General features: G+C 64.6%; 2 protein-coding genes across 9 annotated transcripts; one reads left to right on the top strand and one right to left on the bottom strand.

Annotated features, from left to right (window-relative positions):
• The first annotated feature begins 58 nt into the window (after positions 1 to 58).
• Positions 59 to 9,001, top strand: PMPCA (peptidase, mitochondrial processing subunit alpha). 2 transcript variants are annotated; one of them, XM_046023888.1, is made up of 14 exons: positions 59 to 153; positions 1,234 to 1,436; positions 1,845 to 1,924; positions 2,165 to 2,247; positions 3,118 to 3,212; positions 4,209 to 4,309; positions 4,739 to 5,002; positions 5,667 to 5,759; positions 5,839 to 5,957; positions 6,051 to 6,141; positions 6,290 to 6,352; positions 7,336 to 7,531; positions 7,630 to 7,774; positions 8,753 to 9,001. In XM_046023888.1, exons 1-14 carry the CDS (start codon positions 80 to 82, stop codon positions 8,838 to 8,840), a joined length of 1,695 nt encoding a protein of 564 aa, XP_045879844.1. In that variant the 5' UTR covers positions 59 to 79; the 3' UTR covers positions 8,841 to 9,001. The 2 variants fall into 2 exon arrangements, with proteins under 2 accessions (XP_045879844.1, XP_045879845.1); XM_046023889.1 differs by lacking the exon at positions 7,336 to 7,531.
• Positions 9,002 to 10,679: 1,678 nt separating this feature from the next.
• On the bottom strand, positions 10,680 to 21,994 carry INPP5E (inositol polyphosphate-5-phosphatase E). Of its 7 annotated transcripts, none has more exons than XR_006820882.1 (11): positions 20,055 to 21,597; positions 16,409 to 16,532; positions 15,101 to 15,198; positions 14,439 to 14,563; positions 14,236 to 14,355; positions 13,887 to 13,994; positions 13,172 to 13,333; positions 12,967 to 13,082; positions 12,335 to 12,471; positions 11,605 to 12,027; positions 10,680 to 11,516 (listed from the first exon to the last, which is right to left on the bottom strand). XR_006820882.1 is itself a non-coding variant. In XM_046023883.1 (11 exons), exons 2-11 carry the CDS (start codon positions 20,855 to 20,857, stop codon positions 11,895 to 11,897), a joined length of 1,926 nt encoding a protein of 641 aa, XP_045879839.1. In that variant the 5' UTR covers positions 20,858 to 21,100; positions 21,921 to 21,994; the 3' UTR covers positions 10,680 to 11,894. The 7 variants fall into 7 exon arrangements, 5 of the variants coding, with proteins under 5 accessions (XP_045879839.1, XP_045879841.1, XP_045879842.1 ...); XR_006820883.1 differs by having other exon boundaries at positions 10,680 to 11,025; XM_046023883.1 differs by adding an exon at positions 21,921 to 21,994 and having other exon boundaries at positions 10,680 to 12,027; positions 20,055 to 21,100.
• Between the last annotated feature and the right edge of the window lie 171 nt (positions 21,995 to 22,165).

The raw sequence follows: 22,165 nt of genomic DNA, 5'->3' as shown, positions 1-22,165 counted from the left end.
CCGCGGGCCGGCGCCGTAGGGGCGGGGCGTCGGGGGCGGGCCCGGAAGTGACGACAGAAGCAGGGGGCGGAGGCCCAAGATGGCGGCTATGGTCCTGGCGACGGCGCGGCTGCTGCTGCGCGGCTCCGGCTCGTGGCGCCGCTCGCGGCTGAGGTGAGTCGGGGTCGCGCCGGGGGCCGGCCGGGGGTCGGGGCGGCGGGCGTCGGTCCGGACGCTCAGCCTCTGGCTTCCCCACGCGCAGACGCGGCGCCGCTGGCTCGGGCTCGGGCTTCGGGACCCCGGCCCTGTGTCCGAGGCGCGGAGGCCGCTTCCGTGGCGGGGCCCCCGGGTCCGGGCCCCGAGCCCCATTCGCCCGGCCTCTCCCGGGCCGCCGGGCCCTCTCCCGCCCTGTCCTCCCGGGCCCATGGGGCCCGCCGGAGGCCACGTGTCATCTCCGCCCGGCCCGGCCCTGCCGCGGGCCCCCTTGTGAGGCCGAGCGCGCGGGGCCTCGGGGCCTCGGGCCGTCGCGCTTTCTCCGCCCGTCACTCGCTCTCCCGCCTTCCTGGCCGCGGGCACGTCCACCCGGACACCGCTGGGGGCGGCCCTCCGTGCGGGCGGGCGCTGCGGGAGCGCGGGCGGAGCGGTCGCGCGAACGCTTCCAGCCGGAGGCGGGCGGTGTCGGGCGGGGGCAGCCGGGGAGTGTGACTTCGGAGGCGCGCGCGGCGGCCCACGCCGGCAGACGAGGGGTGAGAGAAGCGCCGGCGAGTGCCGGCCGGGCCGAACGGGAAGGTCGGGAGCGTCGGGGCTGGGGAACCCAGTGTGTTCCCGGCCGGGGCCTCGCGGGGGTGGAGGCGAGCGCTGGAAGGCGTGACCCGGGGAGAGAGCTGGAGTCCGCACCGAGCAGGGCTTCTGGGCGGGCTCAGGGGGGGTCTGACTTCTGTTTGCACCCGTGGGGCTGAGAGGGAGGTTTGCCCCGCACAGCTCGGTGCAGAGTGCGGGGCGGTCGCTGCTGTACAAGAGACGGCAGTTGAGGCCCAAAGACGTGGCCAACTTGCCACAAGGCCCTGGGGCGGAGCCGGGATTCGCAGCCAGCAGCGGTGATCATCACTCCTGCGTGTGGTCTCCGGGGGTGTGGAAACACCTGCGGAAAGGGGCACGGGTGTTAGTGTGGATGGAACGAGACCGCCTGTGCCCAGATGGCCACCCCAGGCTCGGGGTCTCGGGTCTGTGTAAGGGCGCGACTGCTCTGTTTAGGTCCGGAGCCCCTGCACGCAGAGGGTTCAGCAGCGGCAGCGCCTACCCCCGCGTCCCGCTCTCGTCCCCCTTGCCCGGCGTGCCTGAGCCTGTGTTTGCTACGGTCGATGGGCAGGAAAAGTTTGAAACCAAAGTCACCACGCTGGAGAATGGGCTTCGTGTGGCCTCCCAAAACAAATTCGGGCAATTTTGCACAGTAGGAGGTAAGTACTGTTTGGTGTGGCGCGGCATCCCGTTGGTCTCCATGCCCCACGCCTGTTGAGCTTCACGCACTGTCCCAAGTTGTGCTCAGGGGCGGGGCGGGGGAGGGGGAGGACAGCAGAGGGCCTGAAAGCCGCGGCTGCAAACCATGAACTGCCGCACTGGTGGTGGGCTTTTCCCCTTTCTGCCTTCCTAGAAACCTCACCCTTTCCCACTGCACACGTGAAGCACACAACCGCGTCAGTGTGGGCATGGTGTGCGGCCGCTGGGACCTAGCCCGGGTGGTGGACACACCGGCGTCCTCGTGTAATTAGGTCAGCCTGTCTGACCACCGTCCGTCTTCAGGGTTTCTCTTAAATCCAGTCTTTTCAATATTTGGTTTAACGTGTGCATTTTCTTTTTATCGCCAGTTCTTATTAATTCAGGATCAAGATACGAAGCAAAATATCTTAGTGGAATTGCTCACTTTTTGGAAAAATTGGCATTTTCGGTCAGTGTCCTATCTGTAATCTTTGAGACTATATTTGAGAAGATCTATCGTTTCTATATTCTTTAAAGTGGTTATTTTAACAAGCGGCTAAGCTGGTAAGGTAATTCTACTGAAAGATTTTTAGGTTAAGAGATAATTGGATTTCCTATGTTTTTAAAGTAAACAAATGTTTTTTCTCAAAGGACGGATTTGAGGTTGGTTTGGATCGAGTACTGAGGTTTACGTATTTATTTCTACTAGTCGACAGATCGGTTTGACAGTAAAGATGAAATTCTGCTGACGTTGGAAGAGCACGGGGGCATTTGTGACTGCCAGACGTCGAGGTATGCGGGTCGCATCGGACCCACGTGCAGCTGTGGTTCTTACCCTTGGTCAGAGTCCCACTGACACCCACCCCGGAGAGGCTGTGGGGCTTAGTGGTGAGGAGGGAGCCTGGCCTGGGCCGGGCTGGGTGGAGAACTTGTGAGGGGAAGCATGTAGGCAGCATGGTTTAGAGCAGAGAGCACGCTGGAGAGCCAGGTAGTCCCCAGAGACTGCCAGCTGGGCACTAGGAACACAGGCCCCGTCTCCGTGCGCTCACGTATCTGGCAGAGCGCCGCCCCGCAGGTGACAGACACGAGAGCCACAAGCACGACAGGTGGAAGCACGGGGCGGGCAGCCCACCTGGTGTGGAGTCTGGAAAGGAGCGGTGGCAGGCTCATCATGGACTGGTGCGGAAGGAGTTTGCCAAAGCAGCTGAGGGGAGGAGGCCGCCCAGGACAGCATGGGAGAGGCTCAGCTGGGAAGAGGCAGCGGGCTTTTGGGGAACAGGGAGATCCAGTATGCAGCCAGCACGCAGGCGTAGAGGTGCAGTGGATGGGGCACGTGGCGTTTGTCTGCCACGGGTGGCTCTGTCGGCCGGGTAAGGCCGTGCGCACTGCACGTTGACCGGTGGGTCGGGGCAGCAGGTGCTCAGGAAGCACGGGGTAAAAGGGCTCCCCGTGGCAGGGGTCCTGTGTGCGTGGAAATGTCTCAGAACGGCTCCTGTCCGTCTTGGCTAGACAGCTGCTGTCACTGCGGCGCGTGCTGGCAGTCGCAGTGTAAGATGGGACGTAGTGAGTGTGTGCGGGTCCTCCGTGCGGGGGGCAGGGAACAGCCCCCGTTGGTCTGCGCCTGTGCTCACGTCGGTGCCTGGTGTCATTGCTGCTTTCCAGGGACACCACCATGTATGCCGTGTCTGCGGATTCTCAGGGCCTGGACACGGTGGTTGGCTTGCTGGCTGACGTGGTCCTGCACCCCAGACTCACAGGTGGGCCCTGGGCGGCCTGACGGGGCTGGGAGCTGGGCCCGGGGGGGAGCCGGTGGCTTGGCACGATTTCCTTGAAATAACGCTGGTCGTCGGGAAAGAGCTTCGTGCTTAGTACTTTGGTGTAATTCTGTGCCTTTTTGACATTTGCAGTTAAATTAGGTTTTTCCTTTTCTTTTTTCTAAGTTTTTATTTATTCATTTAAGTCATTTTTACACCCAGCATGGTGCTGGAGCTCACAACCTGCGATCGGGAGTTGCGCGCTGCTCTGACGGAGCCAGCCAGGTGCCCCGGGAAGATTTTATTTATTTATGACAGAGACAGCGAGAGCGGGAACACAAGCATGGGGAGTGGGAGAGGGAGAAGCAGGCTTCCCGCCGAGCAGGGAGTCCGATGTGGGGCTCCATTCTAGGACCCTAGGATTGTGACCTGAGCCGAAGGCAGACGCTTAGCAACTGAGCCACCCAGGCACCCCTCAGACTGTCTGTAAGCTCTGGGCCGGTGTGACCGGAAGCTTCCACGTCCCTGTGTCCATCCCCTTCCTTGGCTTGGTGGTGGCAGGACCTTGAATTTTGTGCCCGTGGTGGGCCGGAGTGGGCCCCATCAGCCTGGCCTTCTAGTCCTTCTAGTACTTGCTCCAACGAGCTAATGAAGTGGCCACTTCCATGCTGGGTGGTGCCTCTTTTGTAAATACCTTCCTGCCCTGTTCTTTGGGGCAGACGGGTCAGGGGCCTGAGTGCCTCTCCTGAGAAGCCGGGGTTTGGGGCTGGTCCAGGTACCTGCCTCACGGCTGAGCCAGAGAAGAGGCCCAATGTCTCTGGGCCCTGCCCCGTGCTGCTGATCCCCTCATCACGCAAGCACCCCAGGTCCACCCAGACAAAGGCCAAGGAGATACCGGTGCCTGCCTGCCGATGACCCTTGGCCCAGCCTGGTGGCGTGGGGCCAGCGCCATTTCTTTCCTGGCTCGTGCGGTCTGAGCCTTGTCTGGGTTCCCTGCAGATGAGGAAATAGAGATGACACGAATGGCTGTCCAGTTTGAGCTGGAGGACCTTAACATGCGGCCTGACCCGGAACCGCTGCTCACGGAGATGATTCACGAGGTACTAGAGCACCCATAAGCACCCGCCTCCGCATCGGTGCCCTCCGCCCCGGCCCCGCACCAGCAGGGTCGGGCAGGCGCGTCTGCCGTCCTGCAGGCATGGACAGAAGCTCTGTCTTTCCCACACCAGCAACTCCTGCTTGTTCTTCATGTCCTCACTCTTGGACAGGATCGTCATCCATTTCCAGAATGAGCATTTTAGTTGACGTGCTTTTCGGGTTTTTGTTTTTCGTATTTTTCTTTTTTTTGAGGCTTCGTTCTGGAGAGAGATTTTACTGCTTTTATAAACACACGAAACTGTTCCTGCCAAGCTAGCAAAGCGAAGCTCCCCCGGGCCCTTCCGGTCACAGCTGGTGTCATGGCAGACCCCGCTGAGGGGGAGACCGGGCCCTGGTCTCTCTGTCACCGTGTTTCTCCCTTCTTTTGTTAGGCTGCTTATCAGGAAAACACAGTTGGCCTCCACCGTTTCTGCCCCACAGAAAACATAGCGAAGATCGATCGAGAAGTGCTTCATTCCTACCTGAGAAACTACTACACCCCCGACCGCATGGTGCTGGCAGGGGTGGGCGTGGAGCACGAGCACCTGGTGGAATGTGCCAGAAAGCACCTCCTGGGAGCCCGGCCAGCCTGGGGGTGTGCGAAGGCTGTGGACGTGGACAGATCAGTAGCACAGTACACTGGAGGCATGGTCAAGGTGACTCGAGGTGGGGGGGTGTGTGTCGTTTAGTTTCTGTTTTTGGCGTGTTCTCAGCTTCGTCGCGCCGGTGTTAGAATTAGCCACACGTTCGTGGCTTTACCACAACACACGTTCTGGGGTTGGAGCAGGACGTGTTCTTGCTCAAAGCTGAGAGCTTGTTAAGAAGGAGTTTAGGGGCCCTGGGGTGGCTCAGTTGGTTAAGTGTCAGCCTTTGGCTCGGGTCGTGGTCCCAGGATCGAGCCCTACATCGGGTCCCCTGCTTAGTAGGCGTCTGCTTCTCCCTCTCCCTCTGTGCGCTCTCTCTCACCCTCCCCCCACCCCCACAGTAAATAAATAAGATCTTTAAAAAAAAAAACGAGTCTAGCTCCCGTGGAAGGCTACAGGACTGTTTCTGTGTCTGAAGGAACGTAGTGACACCCACGGTTTCTGTAGAACCATCGTGGGGTCTTTTGCTTTGTTCTGTTTGTTTTTTTAAAGTAGGCTCCACGCCCAGCATGGAGCCCTGTGTGGGGCTTGAACTCACAACCTTGAGATCAAAAGTTGGACACTCAGCTAAACCACGCAGGTGTCCCAAGGAGCATCTTTAGGCTGACCTGACCTGAGAGGCTTTTGAGGCTCGCTTGTTTTCCGTGTGGGCACACTGTTCACTCTCTGCTTGTAGCTGGAAAGAGACATGTCCAACGTCAGCCTGGGCCCCGCCCCGTTCCCCGAGCTCACGCACATCATGATCGGACTGGAGAGCTGTTCCTTCCTGGTAAGTTTCACCCGGGGCCCACCACGTCGGGGAGCCTGGCGTCACCCCTGGCCGAGTTCTGCCCTCACATCTCCCGCAGGAGGAGGATTTCATCCCCTTCGCCGTTCTCAACATGATGATGGGAGGCGGCGGCTCCTTCTCCGCGGGCGGGCCTGGCAAAGGCATGTTCACCAGGCTCTACCTCAACGTGCTCAACAGGTAGCTTGACTTGCTTTCACCGGCTGTCCCCGGGCCATCAGGCCCAGCAGGGCACTTCTGCACTGTGCCACTGCCTTGTCCTGTCCCTCGCAGGCACCACTGGATGTACAACGCGACCTCGTACCACCACAGTTACGAGGACACGGGCCTGCTGTGCGTGCACGCCAGCGCCGACCCCCGGCAGGTGAGGGCTGGGCCCGAAGCTGGCGGCCTCCGCTCTCTGTGCAGCTTGAGTCAGGACACAGAGCCGGGCTCTCGGGCGTTTCATCTGAGTTGGAAGAGAGGCTCTTGGGTCTGGATCACACTCTTCATCTGCGCCCTCTTTCTTAAAGGTTCGAGAAATGGTAGAGATCCTCACGAAGGAATTTATTTTAATGGCTGGAACCGTGGATGTGGTAAGTACAGCACAGAGCCATCTCCAGACGTCCCCGCGGCGTCAGCAGGTTAGAGCACGTTGGGGGGGAGGGGGTGGCTGGCCGGTCCTCCATGCTCCCAGCCCCGCCGGCATCTCAGCCAGAACAGTACAGCCCCCGGGGTGGCCCAGGCCCACAGCCGAGCTACCCCCTCTGCTCCCTGTTCTCAGCACCAAGAACAGCTGCTGCCTCACCCGTCCTGGGCCTGCTCACACCTGCCTGGCCTGGGGTCTCCTTCGGCTTTGCCAGAAGGAGTAAGGCCGAGCGGTCTCGTGTGTCTGGCCACCCTGCAGGACCATGTGAATTAAAGCCACATCACACTGGATGAACCAACCTTCGGGTGGTTCTCAGGCTCTCCCCTCACTTCCAGTGAATTTCTTATTTTGCTTTTTTGGTTTGGTTTGGTTGTGTCTTTAAAGATTTCATTTTTGAAGTAGTCTCCACAGCGTGGGGCTGGAGCTCACGGGCTGGAGCTCACTCACGGCCCCGAGACCGAGAGCCACGTGCTCTGTGGATAGAGCCGGGTGAGCCGAGCTCACCAGGCGCTGAGCTCCCGCTTTGCATTTTAACCTACGTCTTTGTTTCCTTGTTTTTTGGGGGTTAGTTTTTGTCACTTTACGCATTTAGAGATCTTGTTTCTTGCTGGGCCAGCGCTGGCACGAATAAGCAGGTTCTGTGCTCGGGCGGAGAGCCCCAGCGCGTGGCCCGAGTGCCCGCGAGGCTGGGTGACAGCCTTCCCCCGCGGATCTTTCCTGCTCAGTCTGTGCTTTTTGCAATAATCACGTGGTCCCCTTTCTAGTCAGGGAAAAAAAGTCGTTTCTAATAAAAGCATATTTCAGAAAACTCATTTTAAAAGCATGTATTTAAAAAACTCACGTTGAGCCTCCGTTGGCGGTCTGTTAGGAAATGACTTGCCGGTGAAATGGAGCGAGTCCGGGGTAAAAGGGTTACGTGTTTGCCCGCAGCCGGAAGAGTGGGAAGAAGCCGTGGGGAATCGGGAGTCCTGGCGGAGACGACCGCACAGGATCTCGGCTCTGTCTCCCAGCGCGCGGCCGCCCCGCCTGTCACCACTGTGGTGTCTGGCAGAGCGCTGGGAGCGGAACTTGCCGGAGTCATGGTGTTGTCGGTCTCACGTGCTCCGCGGCTCGAGGCCAGGCCATGGTAGATCTAGCTGGTGCCCTCGGAGCCGCCCGGGGGCGCGGGGCGACGGCGCGGGAGCCGTCGCGAGCTGACGCGTGGGGCGGGGGCTTGCGTCTCAGGCGGAGCTGGAGCGGGCCAAGACGCAGCTCATGTCCATGCTCATGATGAACCTGGAGTCCAGGCCTGTGATCTTCGAGGACGTGGGGAGGCAGGTGCTGGCCACGCGCTCCAGGAAGCTGCCGCACGAGCTGTGCGCGCTCATCCGTGAGTACCGTCCCGCTGGCCCGATCGGGCTCCCTCCCGGCCCTCCCGGGGGCCCGCATGGCCCTGCTGACCTGTGGCTCTCGCGCCCCTGAGCCCTCACCCTGGGCCGGCCCCGCCTCCCATCCCTGAGAGCCGAGCCCCACGACTCCGGCTTCCAGGGCCTCACAGAGGGGCCGTGGCCACCGCACGGGGCTCCTGGGCACACTCGGTGAGGTGACGGATAGAGACGCTCCACACGTGGCTCACGGGGCGCTCCTTCTGTGACTTGCACCGAGGTCGCCATGGCCTCCTGGGAGTGATGTGCAGGAAGTCCTTGAGTTTCCTCTGTGCGTCCCTCCCGCTTTGGGGGACGAGTGTGCCCACACTGCATCAGCTCCTCAGAGGGTCCATGAGGCCACAGGGGTTGGGATGGTGGTTCTGTGGTGACATCGTGGCAGCTCCCGGGGCTCGTGCACACGAGCTGCATCCTTACCCTGCCTCGGGCAGCCCTCAGGCGGCGGCGGGCCATCGGCAGGCCGCTGTCCCTAAGGCCTCGTCCTCCGTAGCAGCACCGCATCACTGGTCACAGTGTTCCCAGGCATGCCGAGGCCCCAGGTCCCGCCTCGGAAGGCTGCGTGTGTGACCGTCCGCCCTACGGAGCTCCGGGCGGCGGTGCTTCTTCCCTGCAGCCTCTCCCCGGGGCCGCTGTGCAGACAGAGCTGTTCCCTCACGGGGGTGTCGGCTGCTCTGGGAACTGACCCGACTCGCATTTGAAAATCCTTCAAAACCATTGGTACTTCCCCCTTCACCAAGGAAACCTCCCTGACCTCAGCCTCTCACCAGTCATTTCCTCGCAGCGGAATCTGGACCCTCTGGAGTCTGGAGTCCGCAGCCCAGCCTCGGACCCCCGGGGCCGTTCCCTGGCTGCAACCACACACAGAGATGGGGTCCGTGCAGGAGGCGGCCACTCTCCTGAGGTCCTTTTGTCCCCTGTGCCAGGCAACGTGAAACCAGAGGACATCCGGAGAGCTGCCTCGCAGATGCTCCGCAGGAAGCCCGCGGTGGCCGCCCTGGGCGATCTGAGTGACCTGCCCACCTACGAGCACATCCAGGCGGCGCTGTCCAGCAGAGACGGGCGCCTGCCCAGAACCTACCGGCTCTTCCGCTAGAGGCCAACCGGGCGGTGGGTGCAGCGTGTTTCTTCGGGTGTGAGTTTAGTGCAAAGATTCATAAATGGTGCAAACCATGGGACTCTTCTTTTAAATTTGAACACGTTTAACGTCATCGAGCTTCTGGTTCTTCGCTGTTGACTAGGCTACTCAGTGGAGTAAAGGTCTGCCCTCAGTGTGGCTAGAAGCTGGTGGCTCACAGGAAAGTTCCAGGCCGACGGGGCCAGGGGAGTGGGTTAGCGCTCTTCCTTCCATCCTGCGCTCCCGGAGGTGAGCAGTCATAGTCGGTCAGTGCCTGACCGTCTCCCCACAGAGGCCACCGGGCCCATGGCCCCTCCCAGCCTCCCCATGGGCCCCGGGGCAGGGCAGGAGCCCCTGGTTGGCTTCGAGGAGCGTTTTCCTCAGCACAGTGTTTCCCTTCACCGTCATGAGGACGGGGTGTCTCAGTCAGCAGCGGCCCTAGAACAGGGTTGGACGTGGGCAAGCGAGCTGTCTCCAAGGGGCATCCTCTTGGACCGGTATCACGAGGTCTCTCGTCCTTTCCTTTAAGATGCATCCGAGCGCACAGGACGGGAGGCAGGGTTCTCAGACTTGGCGGCCGGTCGGGGAGCAAAGCCCGGAGCTTGCTGGGAGGCGGTGGAGCACTGGGTCCCGCGGGTGTGGGGCTGGATGCGGAGTGCTGCGGGGCCCGTGCCGTAGCTTCGTAGGTCTCAGACGTGAATGCACATAGAGTTCCTGGAGCCCACGCAGGCCACCTCTTGTGGCTGCAGGGCCGCCGCGGTCCCTAGCACTCGGCAGCTGGGGACAGAGCCTGCATCTCAACCTCGGCCGCTCGGGCGGGAGGGCAGGGCTGCTCTGGGGAGATCAACACGTCAATATTACTTCAGTTACTTAATCCACTTTGCTGGGGCCGCCGTCCTGTTTCCATGCTTTTCCAGCACGTGCGCCGGTGACTACATTGGGGAGGGGGAGATGCCAGGCTCTGTGCCCACTGGGGTGGGGCCGAGGGAGACGAGCCTGAGTCGGAGGGCAGGTGCACAGCAGCGTGGACTGTGCTGTTCTGTGGTTACCCAAGGGAGGTGGAGGGCAGAGCCTGGGAACACCCGAGGCCCAGGTGGGTGTCGGGCCCGGCCGGAGCACCCGTGCAGCTGGACTTGAGCCTCTGACCACATCTGGCTGCTGCCCAGGCATCTGGAAGCTGGTGCCAAGCCACCTGTCCTGCCTTCCTGCTGACTCCTTCCCTGACCCCGTCTCGGCTGGGCCCCTCTGCCCTCCTCGGCACGTGGTCACGCCCCCCCTCAACGTGGCTTTCAGGGTGGCTGCCGCAGGCTCAGCAGGTGCCCAAGGGAGGCTTGGCGTGAGCAGAGCGCAGGGAGGCCACGAGAGCCGGGGCATGAGAACCCCCTTCCTGCTCGTGCTTTCCGACTCTCTGAAGCTGGTTTTCAGAGACTGGCCCGCATTCTCTGCGTTTGTCGGAATCTTAACCTGACTTTCCAAGTGAAACCTGTACCTCTCAGATCTCCTGGCTGCTCTTAAGCGAGTTTCCTGACTCGGGACCCATGACCTCTCTGTGTCCTGATCCCCCAAAACACGAAGCCCTGTCTCAGGCCAGACGCCTACACATCACACCATCATCGCTCGGTCCCATCGTCAGGACGGTACCCAGGAAGGTGCATGAAAAGGCCTCTGCAGGCCTCTCACCACAAGAGAATCTGCAACAGACGTTTTCAGTTCACAATTCAAAACTCAACAGCACGTTTCTTTGAGCATAATTTTATACAGACAGACAAGTTTCAGGTCCGACGGGGTTGACTGGACCGTCTCACGAACAGACCTTCCCCTGTGTCAGACCGGCTGTGCCTGGCTCCGTGCTGTGGAAGTGGGCGCTCAGAAGCAGGTACACTCTCCTTCGGAAGGGGCCTTGTTTCCTCTGCTCAGGTCTGGGGTGTCCCCTTCTCCCTTAAAAGCCCCTTTCCTGCCAGCCCCACAGTCGGGGTGGCAGCTGGGCGCAGCGTGTGCCAGACCTGCCGTTGGACGACCTTGTTCTCCGGGACATCAGGAGAATGGGCGGAGCGTACAGATGAGCTCTCTCTAGGACTCAGTCTTCGGCCAGAAAGAATTTAAGATTTAATATATGGATTTATTTAAAAATATAAATATGGAAAAATAAATAATTTAAAACTAGATCAAGTGCCCCTTGGTCTTCCCACATACAGAGGCTACCTTTAGGAGCCATTGTGGGTGATCACAGGCTCAGCCCCAGAAGAAAGAAGAGATCTGGAATGTGGTGGGGACACCCGAAGCTTTGTTAACGCTATCTGAGGCTAATGAGATGTATGCAAATGGTCTGAAGTCACCAAAAGCAGAAGAGGGCAGGGAAACGGTTTCATGGCTGGAGGGGCCCGGCCAGCCCCCGGAAGACCAGAGGCGGCCCAGAAACAGGCCAGGCCTTCTTGTCCCAGTGGGGCCGTGGGAGCGCGCTCCCTCCTCGGAAGTCAGCTGGCTCTGGCCTGTCCAGCCGGGCCTCGGCTTTGTCCTCGAGCACCGGTGGGACGGAGACCCCAAGCAGCTCACCCGCTTCAGTACCAGGACCCCTGTGCTCAGACAGAAGGGCACCTCCCAGTTCGCGCTACCAACAGCAGCTATGGGGGAGCGAGTGCTCCAGGCCCCACCCCAACCCACCTGGACACCTGCCCCGAGGGACCACGCATGGGGCGTGGCCGGCGTGGGGCCTGATGCGGGCCATGCTGTCAAGGAGCGTGGCTGGTTCCATTCCGGGCACCGGCACCGTGGTACCACCTGGCCGGTCTCTGGCCTCCCCGTGGGGTTCTTGGTAAGGAAGCAGGTCAGCCTCGAGCATGGGTCCGTCCGCTGCCCAGAAGCAGGAGAAATCCCACACAGCACTCCCTGTCTTTTTAGGGGCTTTTGGTCAAGCAACCTCCCACGTGGGTGGCGAGGGTCCTCGGGTGCCCTCAGGAGACGGTGCAGATGCTGCTCGAGTGCTGACCCTTCAGCGCCTGCTGCCTCTGGATCTCTCTGGAAATGCGTCTTTTGATTCCTAGCACGTAGAGTTCTCTGTCAAACTTGCCGGCAGCTAGCGGGATGCTGCGGAAGAAAGGGCGTCAGCTGGGAGGGCCCGGGGTCTCCTTAGCCTCCGGGAGGCCGACTCCGACGCCTGTTCCCTGTGGGCCACTGGGACCGGCCGCCCACTGCAGCGTGGCCACCGTCTGCGACAAGAAACCCCTCCGCGGCCCGGGCCCGGCCTGCTGCACACATCAGGAAGAGCCGGCCAGCCCCGACCCCGGGCGTGTCACCTGTGTGACAGCCACTTCAGATCAGGAATGCCATTTCCCTCCCCCTGCCCCGGGCCCTGAGAGCGGGACACGTGAGGACATGTGGCCGGGGTACTGACTTGTCTCTCCCCGGCCTCACTTTGACCCGGAACAGGCCGTACACGGGGCGGTGGTCAGATGTCTTGATGCCTGGGCAGGAGGAGTACTTGACGGGACAGATGTCACCCTTGTGGCGGCTCTTGTACATAACCCGGTCCTGTAGAAAAGAGCCCACAGACGGGGGCCCCGATGCCCCCTGGTTTCTTGGCCTGCCTGCCTGTCCCTGTGTCAGACTCTGCCCTCTGGAGTCCCTCCCCCGAGCCCCGGGCACTGACCGGCGTGTGGGCACTGGGTGCGGACCAGGCCGAGGCAGTGGCTTCAGGCCTGAGCCCCGGAGCCAACCGCGGGGGTCCCGCCACAAACAGCTCGGCCCGGTGATAGCATGCGGCACGTGCCTCGCTGTCCGGGGACCGGCAGCCGACCCCCGCAAGGGCTTCCGTCGGAGGGCACCGCCCCCAGCCCCAGCAGCCTCTGAGAGCTGTGGTCACTGGCCTGGAGCAGCTCAGGCCCAAGGCTGACCGCACCCTGCAGGCCCTGCAGCCCCCAGGGCGCTGCTCGCACACCCCGCCTCGGTCCGCAGCCTCCGGTTCGCCAGCGCGAGCGGCCCCAGACCTCAGCCGTAGAGCCGGGCCGGCCCCAGGGGGCTGCTCACCGTGTAGGAGGGGGTCCTCTGCTTGGAGGTGGTGTCGTAGGAGTCTTTCCCGATGTCGAACTTGTATGACGGAAGGAAGTGGATGTCCGGCTCCTGGAAACCCTTGAAGATGGACCCTGGAACAGTCCCAGCCCCGCGTCAGCCCCGCGTCAACCCCGCAGGCCGTGCTTCTCGGGGGCGGGGAGCCCCACCCACTGGCCCTCACCTTTCTTCATCTCCTGGGTGAGCTGGTCATGCCGGAGCAGGGCCGACACCTTCTCCCCCAGGTCCTGCTTCAGGATGGCCTCCACGGCCACGCGCCCGCCGCTCAGACGGAAGTTGAAGTCTCCAAACCAGAACACCCCATCGAACCGGGTGGTGACATCCGCTGGCCAAACGGGAAAGCACGTGAGCCCGGCCCTCCCCGCGCTCACCACGCCTTAGCGACGGGGCCTGGTCTGGTTGGTGTCCCGCCGGAGCCACAGGCAAGGACTCCCCAGGGAAGGCGCTGCCGCCCCAGTCTTGGGGGGAGTGCCCCGCGGCCTCTCGGGTCTACAGTCGGGTTCACGATCCTCATTTCCCACAGCAACGGCCATCCGGGGACCGCGTGACGGCCCGTGCTCACAGGAGCCCACACTTCCCACGCACGCTGCCTCCGCCAGGGCGCTGCCCCCCTGTGGGGCAGCCGGGAGGCAGGAGGGCCTGTGGGAGTGGGGGTGCAGAGCAGGGCTGGTGAGTCCGGGCTCCCGGTGAACGCCAGCCGCCGCACCGGCTGACCACCCCGGCTCGTGAGGAGCCCGGCACCAGGCCTCAGAGCGGACTTTTTCCTGTTACCTGGTGACTTTCTAGACTTTTCTGACCTTGATTCTTAAAAGCTCCCAAAGTCTTCTCTCACTGAACTACCCAGAGAACAAGGCAGAAGCACGCGGAGGGGAGCTCACCGGCGTCGGAGCGGTAGGGGCTGGTGTCGGGTACGCTCTTGGGCAAGGCCAGGCCCTGGACGGTTCTGCTGTAGTCCAGCAGCCGCTCGCTCACCTTCCCGTCGCCAGCTGGGAGAACAGAGCGTGGGGGCCTCTGCAGGGGCTCGCGGACACAGGCGACACCCGTGTGCTCACTGCCCCCCAGCCGCTGTACCGCGGTGCTCTCCGCGTCCGCCCCACGGCCTCCTCCCTGGCGCCCACCATGGAGCCGAGCCCGACGGGACGATACCGTTACAGGTAGCGGGGCCTCTGGCTTCCGGACCCCTCCCGGCGGCGACAGGGAGCGATGTCCCGCACGCCGGGGACTTACAGGTGAAGTGCGACGTGATGAAGAGGAGGGAGGTGCCGAAGAAGGTGAAGCTGACGCCCAGGGCCCCCTTGGTCTTGATGTGAGAGACGATGCGTGTGGTCACCGTGGAGCTCTCCACCTCTGCGGGACAGAGGGGTGACAAGGCCGCCCTGCTCGCCCTGCGGCCAGGGCTGCCCCGGGTGGCGGCGCAGAGCACAGCCTACCTGAGCAGAACCAGATGAGGTCCCTGCGGATGAGCACGGACATGTAGAGCGCCCCGTGCGCCGCCGAGTACAGCGTCACGTAGCGGGGGCCCAGCGTCTCCTGCAGGCGCGTCTCCCACTCCCGCCTGTGGACGGAGGCCAGGACAGCCTGGGAAGGGGGGCTGGAACCTCCAGCCCCGCTGCCCCTCACCCTGCAGCCCAGAGAGCCCCGCTGTCTGGCTGTGTCCTGCAGGGCGAGTGGCGGATGGACAAGCAACACAAGGGCCCCGGGCGGCCTTGCCCATCTCCAGTACTGGTCCCAGGCCCATGCTCTCCGGCTACTCTGGGGGCCTGGAGCCCAGCCCCTTCCCCTAGGTCGAGGGCACCTGCACGCGGCGGGCCTCCTGCGGCTGGGGGGGTGGGGACCCGAGTGCCGGGACGCTGCAGACCTAAGAGCCCACGCAGGGGTCGGACTGCAGCCGGGGCCGCGCTGCTCTTCGCGGCCTCTCCGTCAGCGGTGCGTCAGCAAGCGAAGCTTGTTTATTCTCAGCTCTCGGAGCTGCTCACGGGCCCGGAGGTGGCTCTGGCGGGCAGCCCTGGCCCCGAAGGCCGACCTCAGCGCCGTTCCCAGGGACCCACGGGGCTGACGGGCTGGGCAGACGTGGGGCAGGGGTGCTTCCTACCTGTCGGAGCAGCCCTCCTGGACCCCGATGACGTACAGGTCCTGGGCGTAGTCGGCCTCGGCAGGCAGCAGGAGCTCGTCCAGGTTCGCGGGCAGCTCCTGCAGGGAACCGTGTGTAGCAAGGGGCTCCCGCGGAGCCAGCGGCCCAGTCTCTCCCACAGCCCGGGGACCAGCATGGCCTGTGCGATGCATCCAGGCAGGCGCAGGCCTCCCTCCACCGCAGCTGGTCACCGCCAGGCCGCCTCTGTGCCCCGCACACCAGATGTGCCCTGGGTGGGGAGGCGGCGCCACCCGGGCTGGGGTGCCATGGCCCCGGACGTGAGCACTCCGCCCCATGGCTGGATGTGCGTAGCCTCCGAGCCCTCGGGGGCCCTGGACAAGAGTGGCATCCCCTGGACAGGCCCGGTGGTGTCCCAGGGACAGTGGGGCCGCCAGCCTGGGCACCTGCCTCCTCCTTGAGTGGGAGGGAGAATCACTTCTGTTTCCCTCCGGAACCTGTGTTGTCGGGACTCCCGGTTACTCAGCCAAACCCTGAGCAGGAGGTGCCCTGCCTTCTCCTCCCCAGTGCCCGTCCCCCACGGCCAGCCCGGGCCACCGCGGTGTGGAGTGAAGGTCCTTCTGTGACGCCACCGTGACAACCACCATGCCCTTCCCCGCACCCAGGGGCGTGCCAGGATCGCCCACAGTGCAGGAAGCCCACGGCCGGCCCCCAGAAATCAGAGCACCCCACATACAGGGGATGGAGACCACCAACCCAAGGACAGTCCTTGCCGTGAGGAGTCGTCCCAGGGAGAGACGGCTGAGCTGGCGAGAAAGCCACCAGCATGGGGTCTAAGGGGCTCCCCCGAAGCGAGAGCCAGACCTCTGGCTTGTGCAGTCTGGCCCCGGGCGACTGGCGGTCAGGACACAAAGCAGGCGTCACCGCAGAGTGGCTGGAGGTCTCCACTGTCCCCTCCGCACCGAGGGAATGAAGCCCAAAGTGACCCCAAGGTGACAAGGACCAGACCCGGCGGCGCGGGCTCACCGACAGCCACAGCCGGCCCGGCGGTGGGGTGTGGACGGGGCGGCGGGGGGAGGCTGTGCGTGGGGGTGGGGACCCCAGGGAGGTCTCTGTTCCCCGCCCGTCTGCCGGGAGCCGCAAGCTCCCCCACAAACACGTGTGTCAGAAAAGCACGTCCTCCCCCAGCAGGCGGTGGGCAGGTGGGTGAGGCCGGGGCCTTCCGGGCGCCCCGGCTGCTGGGGAGAGCCCAGGCAGACCGTGTGCGGCCGGCAGCCCTGGAGAGAACCCGCGTGGGAGCAGGCGGCTTACCTTCTGGCCCTGCATGTTCCAGGTGGCCACGAAGAGGGCCACGCGGCGGTCCGGGAAGTACCGGGCCAGCTCCTCCGCCCCCATGAGGGCCCCGCTCGCCAGGAGACTCCCCTCCAGGTAGCTCCTGTGGAGAGCGAGCAGCCAGGGGTCGAGGACCCGAACAGACGGACCCAGGTGCAGGGGACACCGCCCAGCCACACCTGTCGCCTCGGGCCCCCACCGTTTTCGGGAGGCTCTCCCAGAGCTGGGGGTTCCCGAGAGCCCGCGGTCGACGGGGCACAGCGCGATGGTCCACTGCCCTCTCGGAAAACCCTTCTGTTCCCCATTCTACAAACACCGGCACGCGTTCAACTTTTCCATCACGTCCTCAGACGAGCAACTTGAGCGGGACATCTGGGCTCTTTGCCCCGAACAGCAGCAGCCAGGGTGATGCCTGCTCTCCACCTCAGCATGGCCTCCAGGGACCTTAAAGCTACAGGGGACGTGTCCACCCTCGCGACAACCACCGCTCGTGCCTGCTTCAAGGGTTCCAGAGCACAGCGTGCGCACGCGTGCTTCCCGCTGCGTCGGACCCTGGGGACAGCAGCCTCGCGGAGCCCGCTCTCGGGGGCAAGCCTGGGCGGTGCTGGACCGACACGGGGGCCGCGGGCTCTGATGTGTGACTTTCATGTCTCGGGAGACACCAGACCGGGTTTCTCAACCATGAACAGATCGTCCTCGGCCGGCGGATCACACAGAAGTGTGCTAAAACTGCGCTCACATGCTTGTCTACTGTGGCCACTGGGCTGCTCTCTCCTGCACACAGGGACAAGCCCAGCACGCGCATACGGGTGCAACACCAGCCTCCCTGCAACCTCTCACTCCTTGCACAGTGTTCACGTGTCCGCCTTTCTCCAACGGTCTGGGGTCCTCCTTTTGCTGGGAAATCCCCTTCCAGAACCTTCTTCCAACCCAGCTGGAGATCAGGATGCTCCCAGAATCAGCACCCAGGCAATGGCCACACCAGGGTTCGGTCAGTTTGTCTCCTAGGTCTTTTAGGGCCATCCACCTGCTGCAGACACTGGCCGCGGGTCCCCCCAGTGCCCAGAGGGGAGCTTCATCACCTCCTGAGGGCCGGCCGTGTCAGACGCTGACTAGACTCCCTCCCCCTCTCCTACAGATGCTCCCCGACAAGCTCCGTGGGTCCTATCCCTACTCCAGCGACACGACGATGGGCGAGTACCTGACCTGTCCACGAGAACATCCCTCGTCAGCCATCACCTTGATGGCCGCGTGCAAATGAGGGCTCTTTCCACCTTCCGGGGCAGCTGGCAGGGCTGCCCCAGTTCCGTCTGTCAGGGATGGGTGGGGGCCAAGGCGGCTCTGTGCCAAGGCCTGGCAGCTGGGCACTGCGGTGCGGGAAGATGGTCTGGTGGGCTCCGAACACTGGGGTGGACCACCGGGTACAGCCCGTCGCGCCTGGCTTCTGCCCCCCACGCTGCTCTGCCCATGCCTGCAGCGCAGGCCTCGCACCGGCCGGCCCGGCCCCACGCCTTCCCCACGGATGGCCCGTTCTGCAGCGGCCTTGAGAAGCCAACCCGGCGTCTGTAGCGGCCACCCCGAGGGCTTTCCAAGCCTCTGATGACTCTTCACCCCAGCTCACTAAGAAAACCTCACGCCTTAGTCGTGTGAGTAGAAACCTGCTCCTTTGAAGAAAGTCAGATCGCTGGCGAGGGTCGCGAGCCCCGGCTGACCGCTGCGAGCAGAAGGCGGGTCTCAGGAGCCCAGAGGAGCGATTCCCACATCCTCCCTGGGCCGTGCAGGACACGCACTCGATCGTGCCCAGACGGGGGCCGTGCCGCCTCAGCCCCACTCCGGGAGCCCGGCAGGCTGTGGCCACACCCCGCAGTCAGGCACCCCAAGAGCCCCTGCCTCCTGGCCTCAGGGGCCCCCACTCTGCGCCTGAGGGCACGGTGTCCTCTCAGGACCCCCTAGGCCGTGGGGTCAGCCACGGTGGTGCCTGTGGCCCGCGTCACCCTAAGCACGGGGCGTCCGCTCCAACTGCCACATCCCACCTTTGTGGCCAGTCCAGAGCTAAGGGCGGTCTTCACACTTAGGAATGGCTGGGAAGAAAACCCCATGTTTGGTGACACGCACAATGACCCAAAATCTGAGCGCCAGCGTCCTTACGTGAACTGTGGCTGCCCCCATCTGCGGGCAGCCGCTCCCGGGGCCCGGCGCACCCCACACCCGCTCCAGGGCACGCCGAGGGGCTGGAGACGGGGTCTTTGCACGCGGATCTGGGCTGAGGGATCCCCACAACCTGCTGTTTGCTGCTTGTCTGGAACGGGGAACCGAGGAGCCGGTTCTGAGACGACAGTCCCGTCCTCGGCACCGTGTGGTGCTCACACGGTCACCGCAGCTGCCCGGAGCCCTAGCGGCGGACCCGGTTCTGGCTGGCGCATCAGCGCTCGCCCCCAGCTCCCCCTGCTTCCCGACGACAAGCGCGCGCAGGGGGACCTCTGTGGCCACGGGGGCGTTGCGGTGTGGCTCCTGAAGGACGGCCACCCGAGAGCATCGCGGGTTTTGTTTGGGGGCTAGAGTCAACGACCCGCACCCCCGTGAGAGGAGAGGCGGACCCTGGCGGAGCACCGCGTGCGGGCAGAGGCCAGGGGGCCACGGGGGCACGGGGAGCTGGAAGAGCAGGAAGGACCTTCCCCTGGAGCCTCCGGAAGGAGCGCGGCCCTGCGACACCGTGGGCTCTGACTTGGCTCCAGAACGGGGAGGGAACACGGTCCTGTTGTTTTAGGGTTTCTGCTTTGGGGTCACAGGTGGCCCACACCGGCACAGTGACCGCCCCACCTTCTGCGGGCTCTGTGCCCGGCTGGGCGGCTGCCGGCCTGGTCTGGACGGGGGAAGGCAGCAGGTGGGGCGGTGGCGAGCAGTCTGGTGAGGGAAGCGGGGCCGGGGCCTCGGGTGCCCTGCTGGGGTGGCGTGGGGACCCCCAAGTCGGGGCCTGTGTGTGCTTCAAACAACCGGCCCAGCCCAGGCGGGAGCAGAGGCCCGGGCCAAGTGGTAGGAGTGTCGAGAGCGGTCAGCAGCCAGGCCCGGCACGGAGGCACGGGAGGCCTGTTCAGGCCGCAGCGTGGGCCCCACAGCTGAGGACCCCGGAGAAGACCAGACTCGTGGGCTTGGACAGGCTCAGAAGGATCGGGGACCCAGAGCAGAGGAGACACACCAGCGGCGGGGGGGGGGGCGCCTGGCTAGGTTCTTTGGAAGCTGTAACGAAGGCCAAATGCATTAGCTTCTCAGGTCCCGCAAGGCCTGGAAACCAAGCGTCCTCCGCGGTCGTGGGGCCGATGGGAGCCGATGGCCAGTGGGGCGCGCAGCCAACAGCCCCAGGAGCCTGTCCCGACACACGCAAGGGCGAGCAAACGATGCCGCGCTGTGCGGAGAAGGTCACGCACGCCTCTGAACCACGTTTCGTAGGCACGCGGCCCTGAGTGGTGCTGAAACACAGGGAAAGTTCTGGAAGGCGTGACCCTCTGGGAAGGAGCTGGGGGTTAGCTCCACACCTACACACTGCAGTCTTGTGAGAAAACCTTCACGTGCTTCTCGTGGAGGCCACACACGAACGTGCAGTACCCCCCCGCCCCCCGGGTCCTACCTGGTCCGGACGTCCTTGGCGCGGATGGGCGCCAGCAGGCTGAAGGAGGATCTGGCCTCAGAGGCCAGGGGGCTCGGGGGCCGGCCGGGGCCCAGGCTGCTGTGGGCCCGGAACAGTCTGCTCGGCAGGCGGGCCTTGAGGTGGGCCTGACCCGAGTCCACCTGGTCGGCCGGCCGCAGGGAACCGGAGGCCACCTTCTGGTCCACAGCGGGCAGCCTGGCGGGGCTCCGGGCTGAGGCCCCGTCCCGGTGCAGGACGTCCAGGGAAGTGCTGATCATCCCGGAGACACAGTGACCCCATGAAGAAGGGCTCCCTCCCGCGCTGCCCTGGGCCCTGCGGGATGTGGGGATCTCCTGCAAGGAGGCGCTCAGACAGTGGGGGGAGTCAGTGTGGGCGGGGGGCCTGGGGACCTCGTCCTGCAAGGAGCCCCTAGAGGGGCTGGCCCCGCCACACGCCACCAGGTCCCCGTGGCTGCTGGGAAAACGCCGCCGCCTCCACGCCTTCTCGTCCAGGGACAGAGCTCGCTCCAGCCGGGGCCTCGGCGGCGGCTTTGGGGTGAAGGGTGTTGCCTTGGCTTGTGGGTCCTCGTTGCTGATCTGTGCTGGAAGTTTCGGGGGGCACACTGGGCTCTCAGGGCCCTGACCATCGTTGGCAGGTGGGGACCCTGGGTGGGCTGCGACGTCTTTGCCCGTGTTCGGGAGCTGTCCCTTGAGCATTCTGTCTTCAGGCTGCAGATGGCCCTGGGCAGCGGGCTGCGGGGGAGACGCCCCTGAACGGCCCAGGACCGCTAACCTGGATGGCATAGTCCAGGGGCCGGCTCTCCCAGGCGCTGGCAGCCCGCACCCCCCTCCCGCCACCGGGGGACAGTTCCTGCTCTGGGCTGCCAGGAAAGCCCAGGGTCAGGGATGCATGGCCAGACCGTGGTGGGCAGCTGCGGAGGAGACAAGGCGCGGGGGCTCCCCTTCAGGCCCAGGGCCGGCCGGTGAGGGCAGGGCCCGTTGCTCCATGGCTGGGAAGCCCGAAGTCCTGCCGTCCCCCACAGGAAGCTACAGGAAAACCGAGCTATTAGCCTGGGACAGCCACGACCCTGTGCCACGTGACTGCTCCCACGGGACTGCAGTGCAGGGGGACAGGGACAGGCCGGGGCCGTCCTGTCGCCTGCCCCCTCCTCCCGGGAAGCCACCGCAGGGACTGTGCCTTCCTGGGGCTCTGGGGGAGGACCAGGGCAGAACCACAGCCCAAACGTCAAGGCCAGTTCCAGCAGCCTCGGACGCGGGAAGGGGTCCCCGCACCCTCCCTCACCTGCGTGCCCGTCACCGCCGCTCCTCCCGCAGACCCCGCCCCCAGGGAGGCCCCGTCCGCCCGCCGCGTTGTCGCCGCTGCCGCAGGCCGGGGCTCGGAACCTGCGAGCCCGCGGGGCCCCAGGGCAACGACCGCAGAGCAGGAGGACCCCGCCCCCGGCCCGTGTCCCCAGCCCCCGCCCAGGGATCGACCCTCGCTCCGGACTCGCGCCCCCCGCCCCCCCCCCCCGGGGTCGCCCCGCGCCCTGGATACGCGTCCCCGCCCATGCAAAGGGTCACCCCACGCCCTGGACTCACGCACCCGCGCCGTTCCCGGTCGCCCCGCGCTCCGGACTCGCGCCCCCGCCCCGGCCCAGGGGTCACTCCGCGCTTCGGACCTGCGCCCCGTATCCCCGCCCAGGGGTCACCCTGCGCCCCGGATCCGCGTACCCGCCCCCGCCCCCGCCCAGGGGTCACGCTGCGCTCCAGACACGCACCCCTGCCCGGAGGTCGCCCCGCATACCCGCCCAGGGGCCACCCCGGGCCCTGCACCCGCGCCGCCGCCCTGGGACCGCCCTGCACCCACCTCAACGCGCCGCCCGCACCCCCGCCCTGCGGCCCGGCGCCGCTCCCCGGCAACGGGCGTCGAGAAAGGCCGGCTCGGTGCCCGCAGCGGCCCCTGGCGGCCGGAGGACCCAGCGCGCGCCCGGGAGCGCGGAGCAGTCCCCCTTCCCCACCCCGCAGCTTCCTGGGCGGGGGGCGGGGGGACACACACTGGGGCAGGCCTCCCCAAGGGGCGCACCCCACCTGCTGTCGAGGGGCTGGGGGTGG

This window comes from Meles meles, chromosome 11, assembly GCF_922984935.1.
Source record: "Meles meles chromosome 11, mMelMel3.1 paternal haplotype, whole genome shotgun sequence".
Taxonomy (NCBI): Eukaryota; Metazoa; Chordata; class Mammalia; order Carnivora; family Mustelidae; genus Meles; species Meles meles.
Note: the sequence above shows the minus strand (reverse complement) of the source record. Positions and strands in the feature narration are given on the sequence as shown.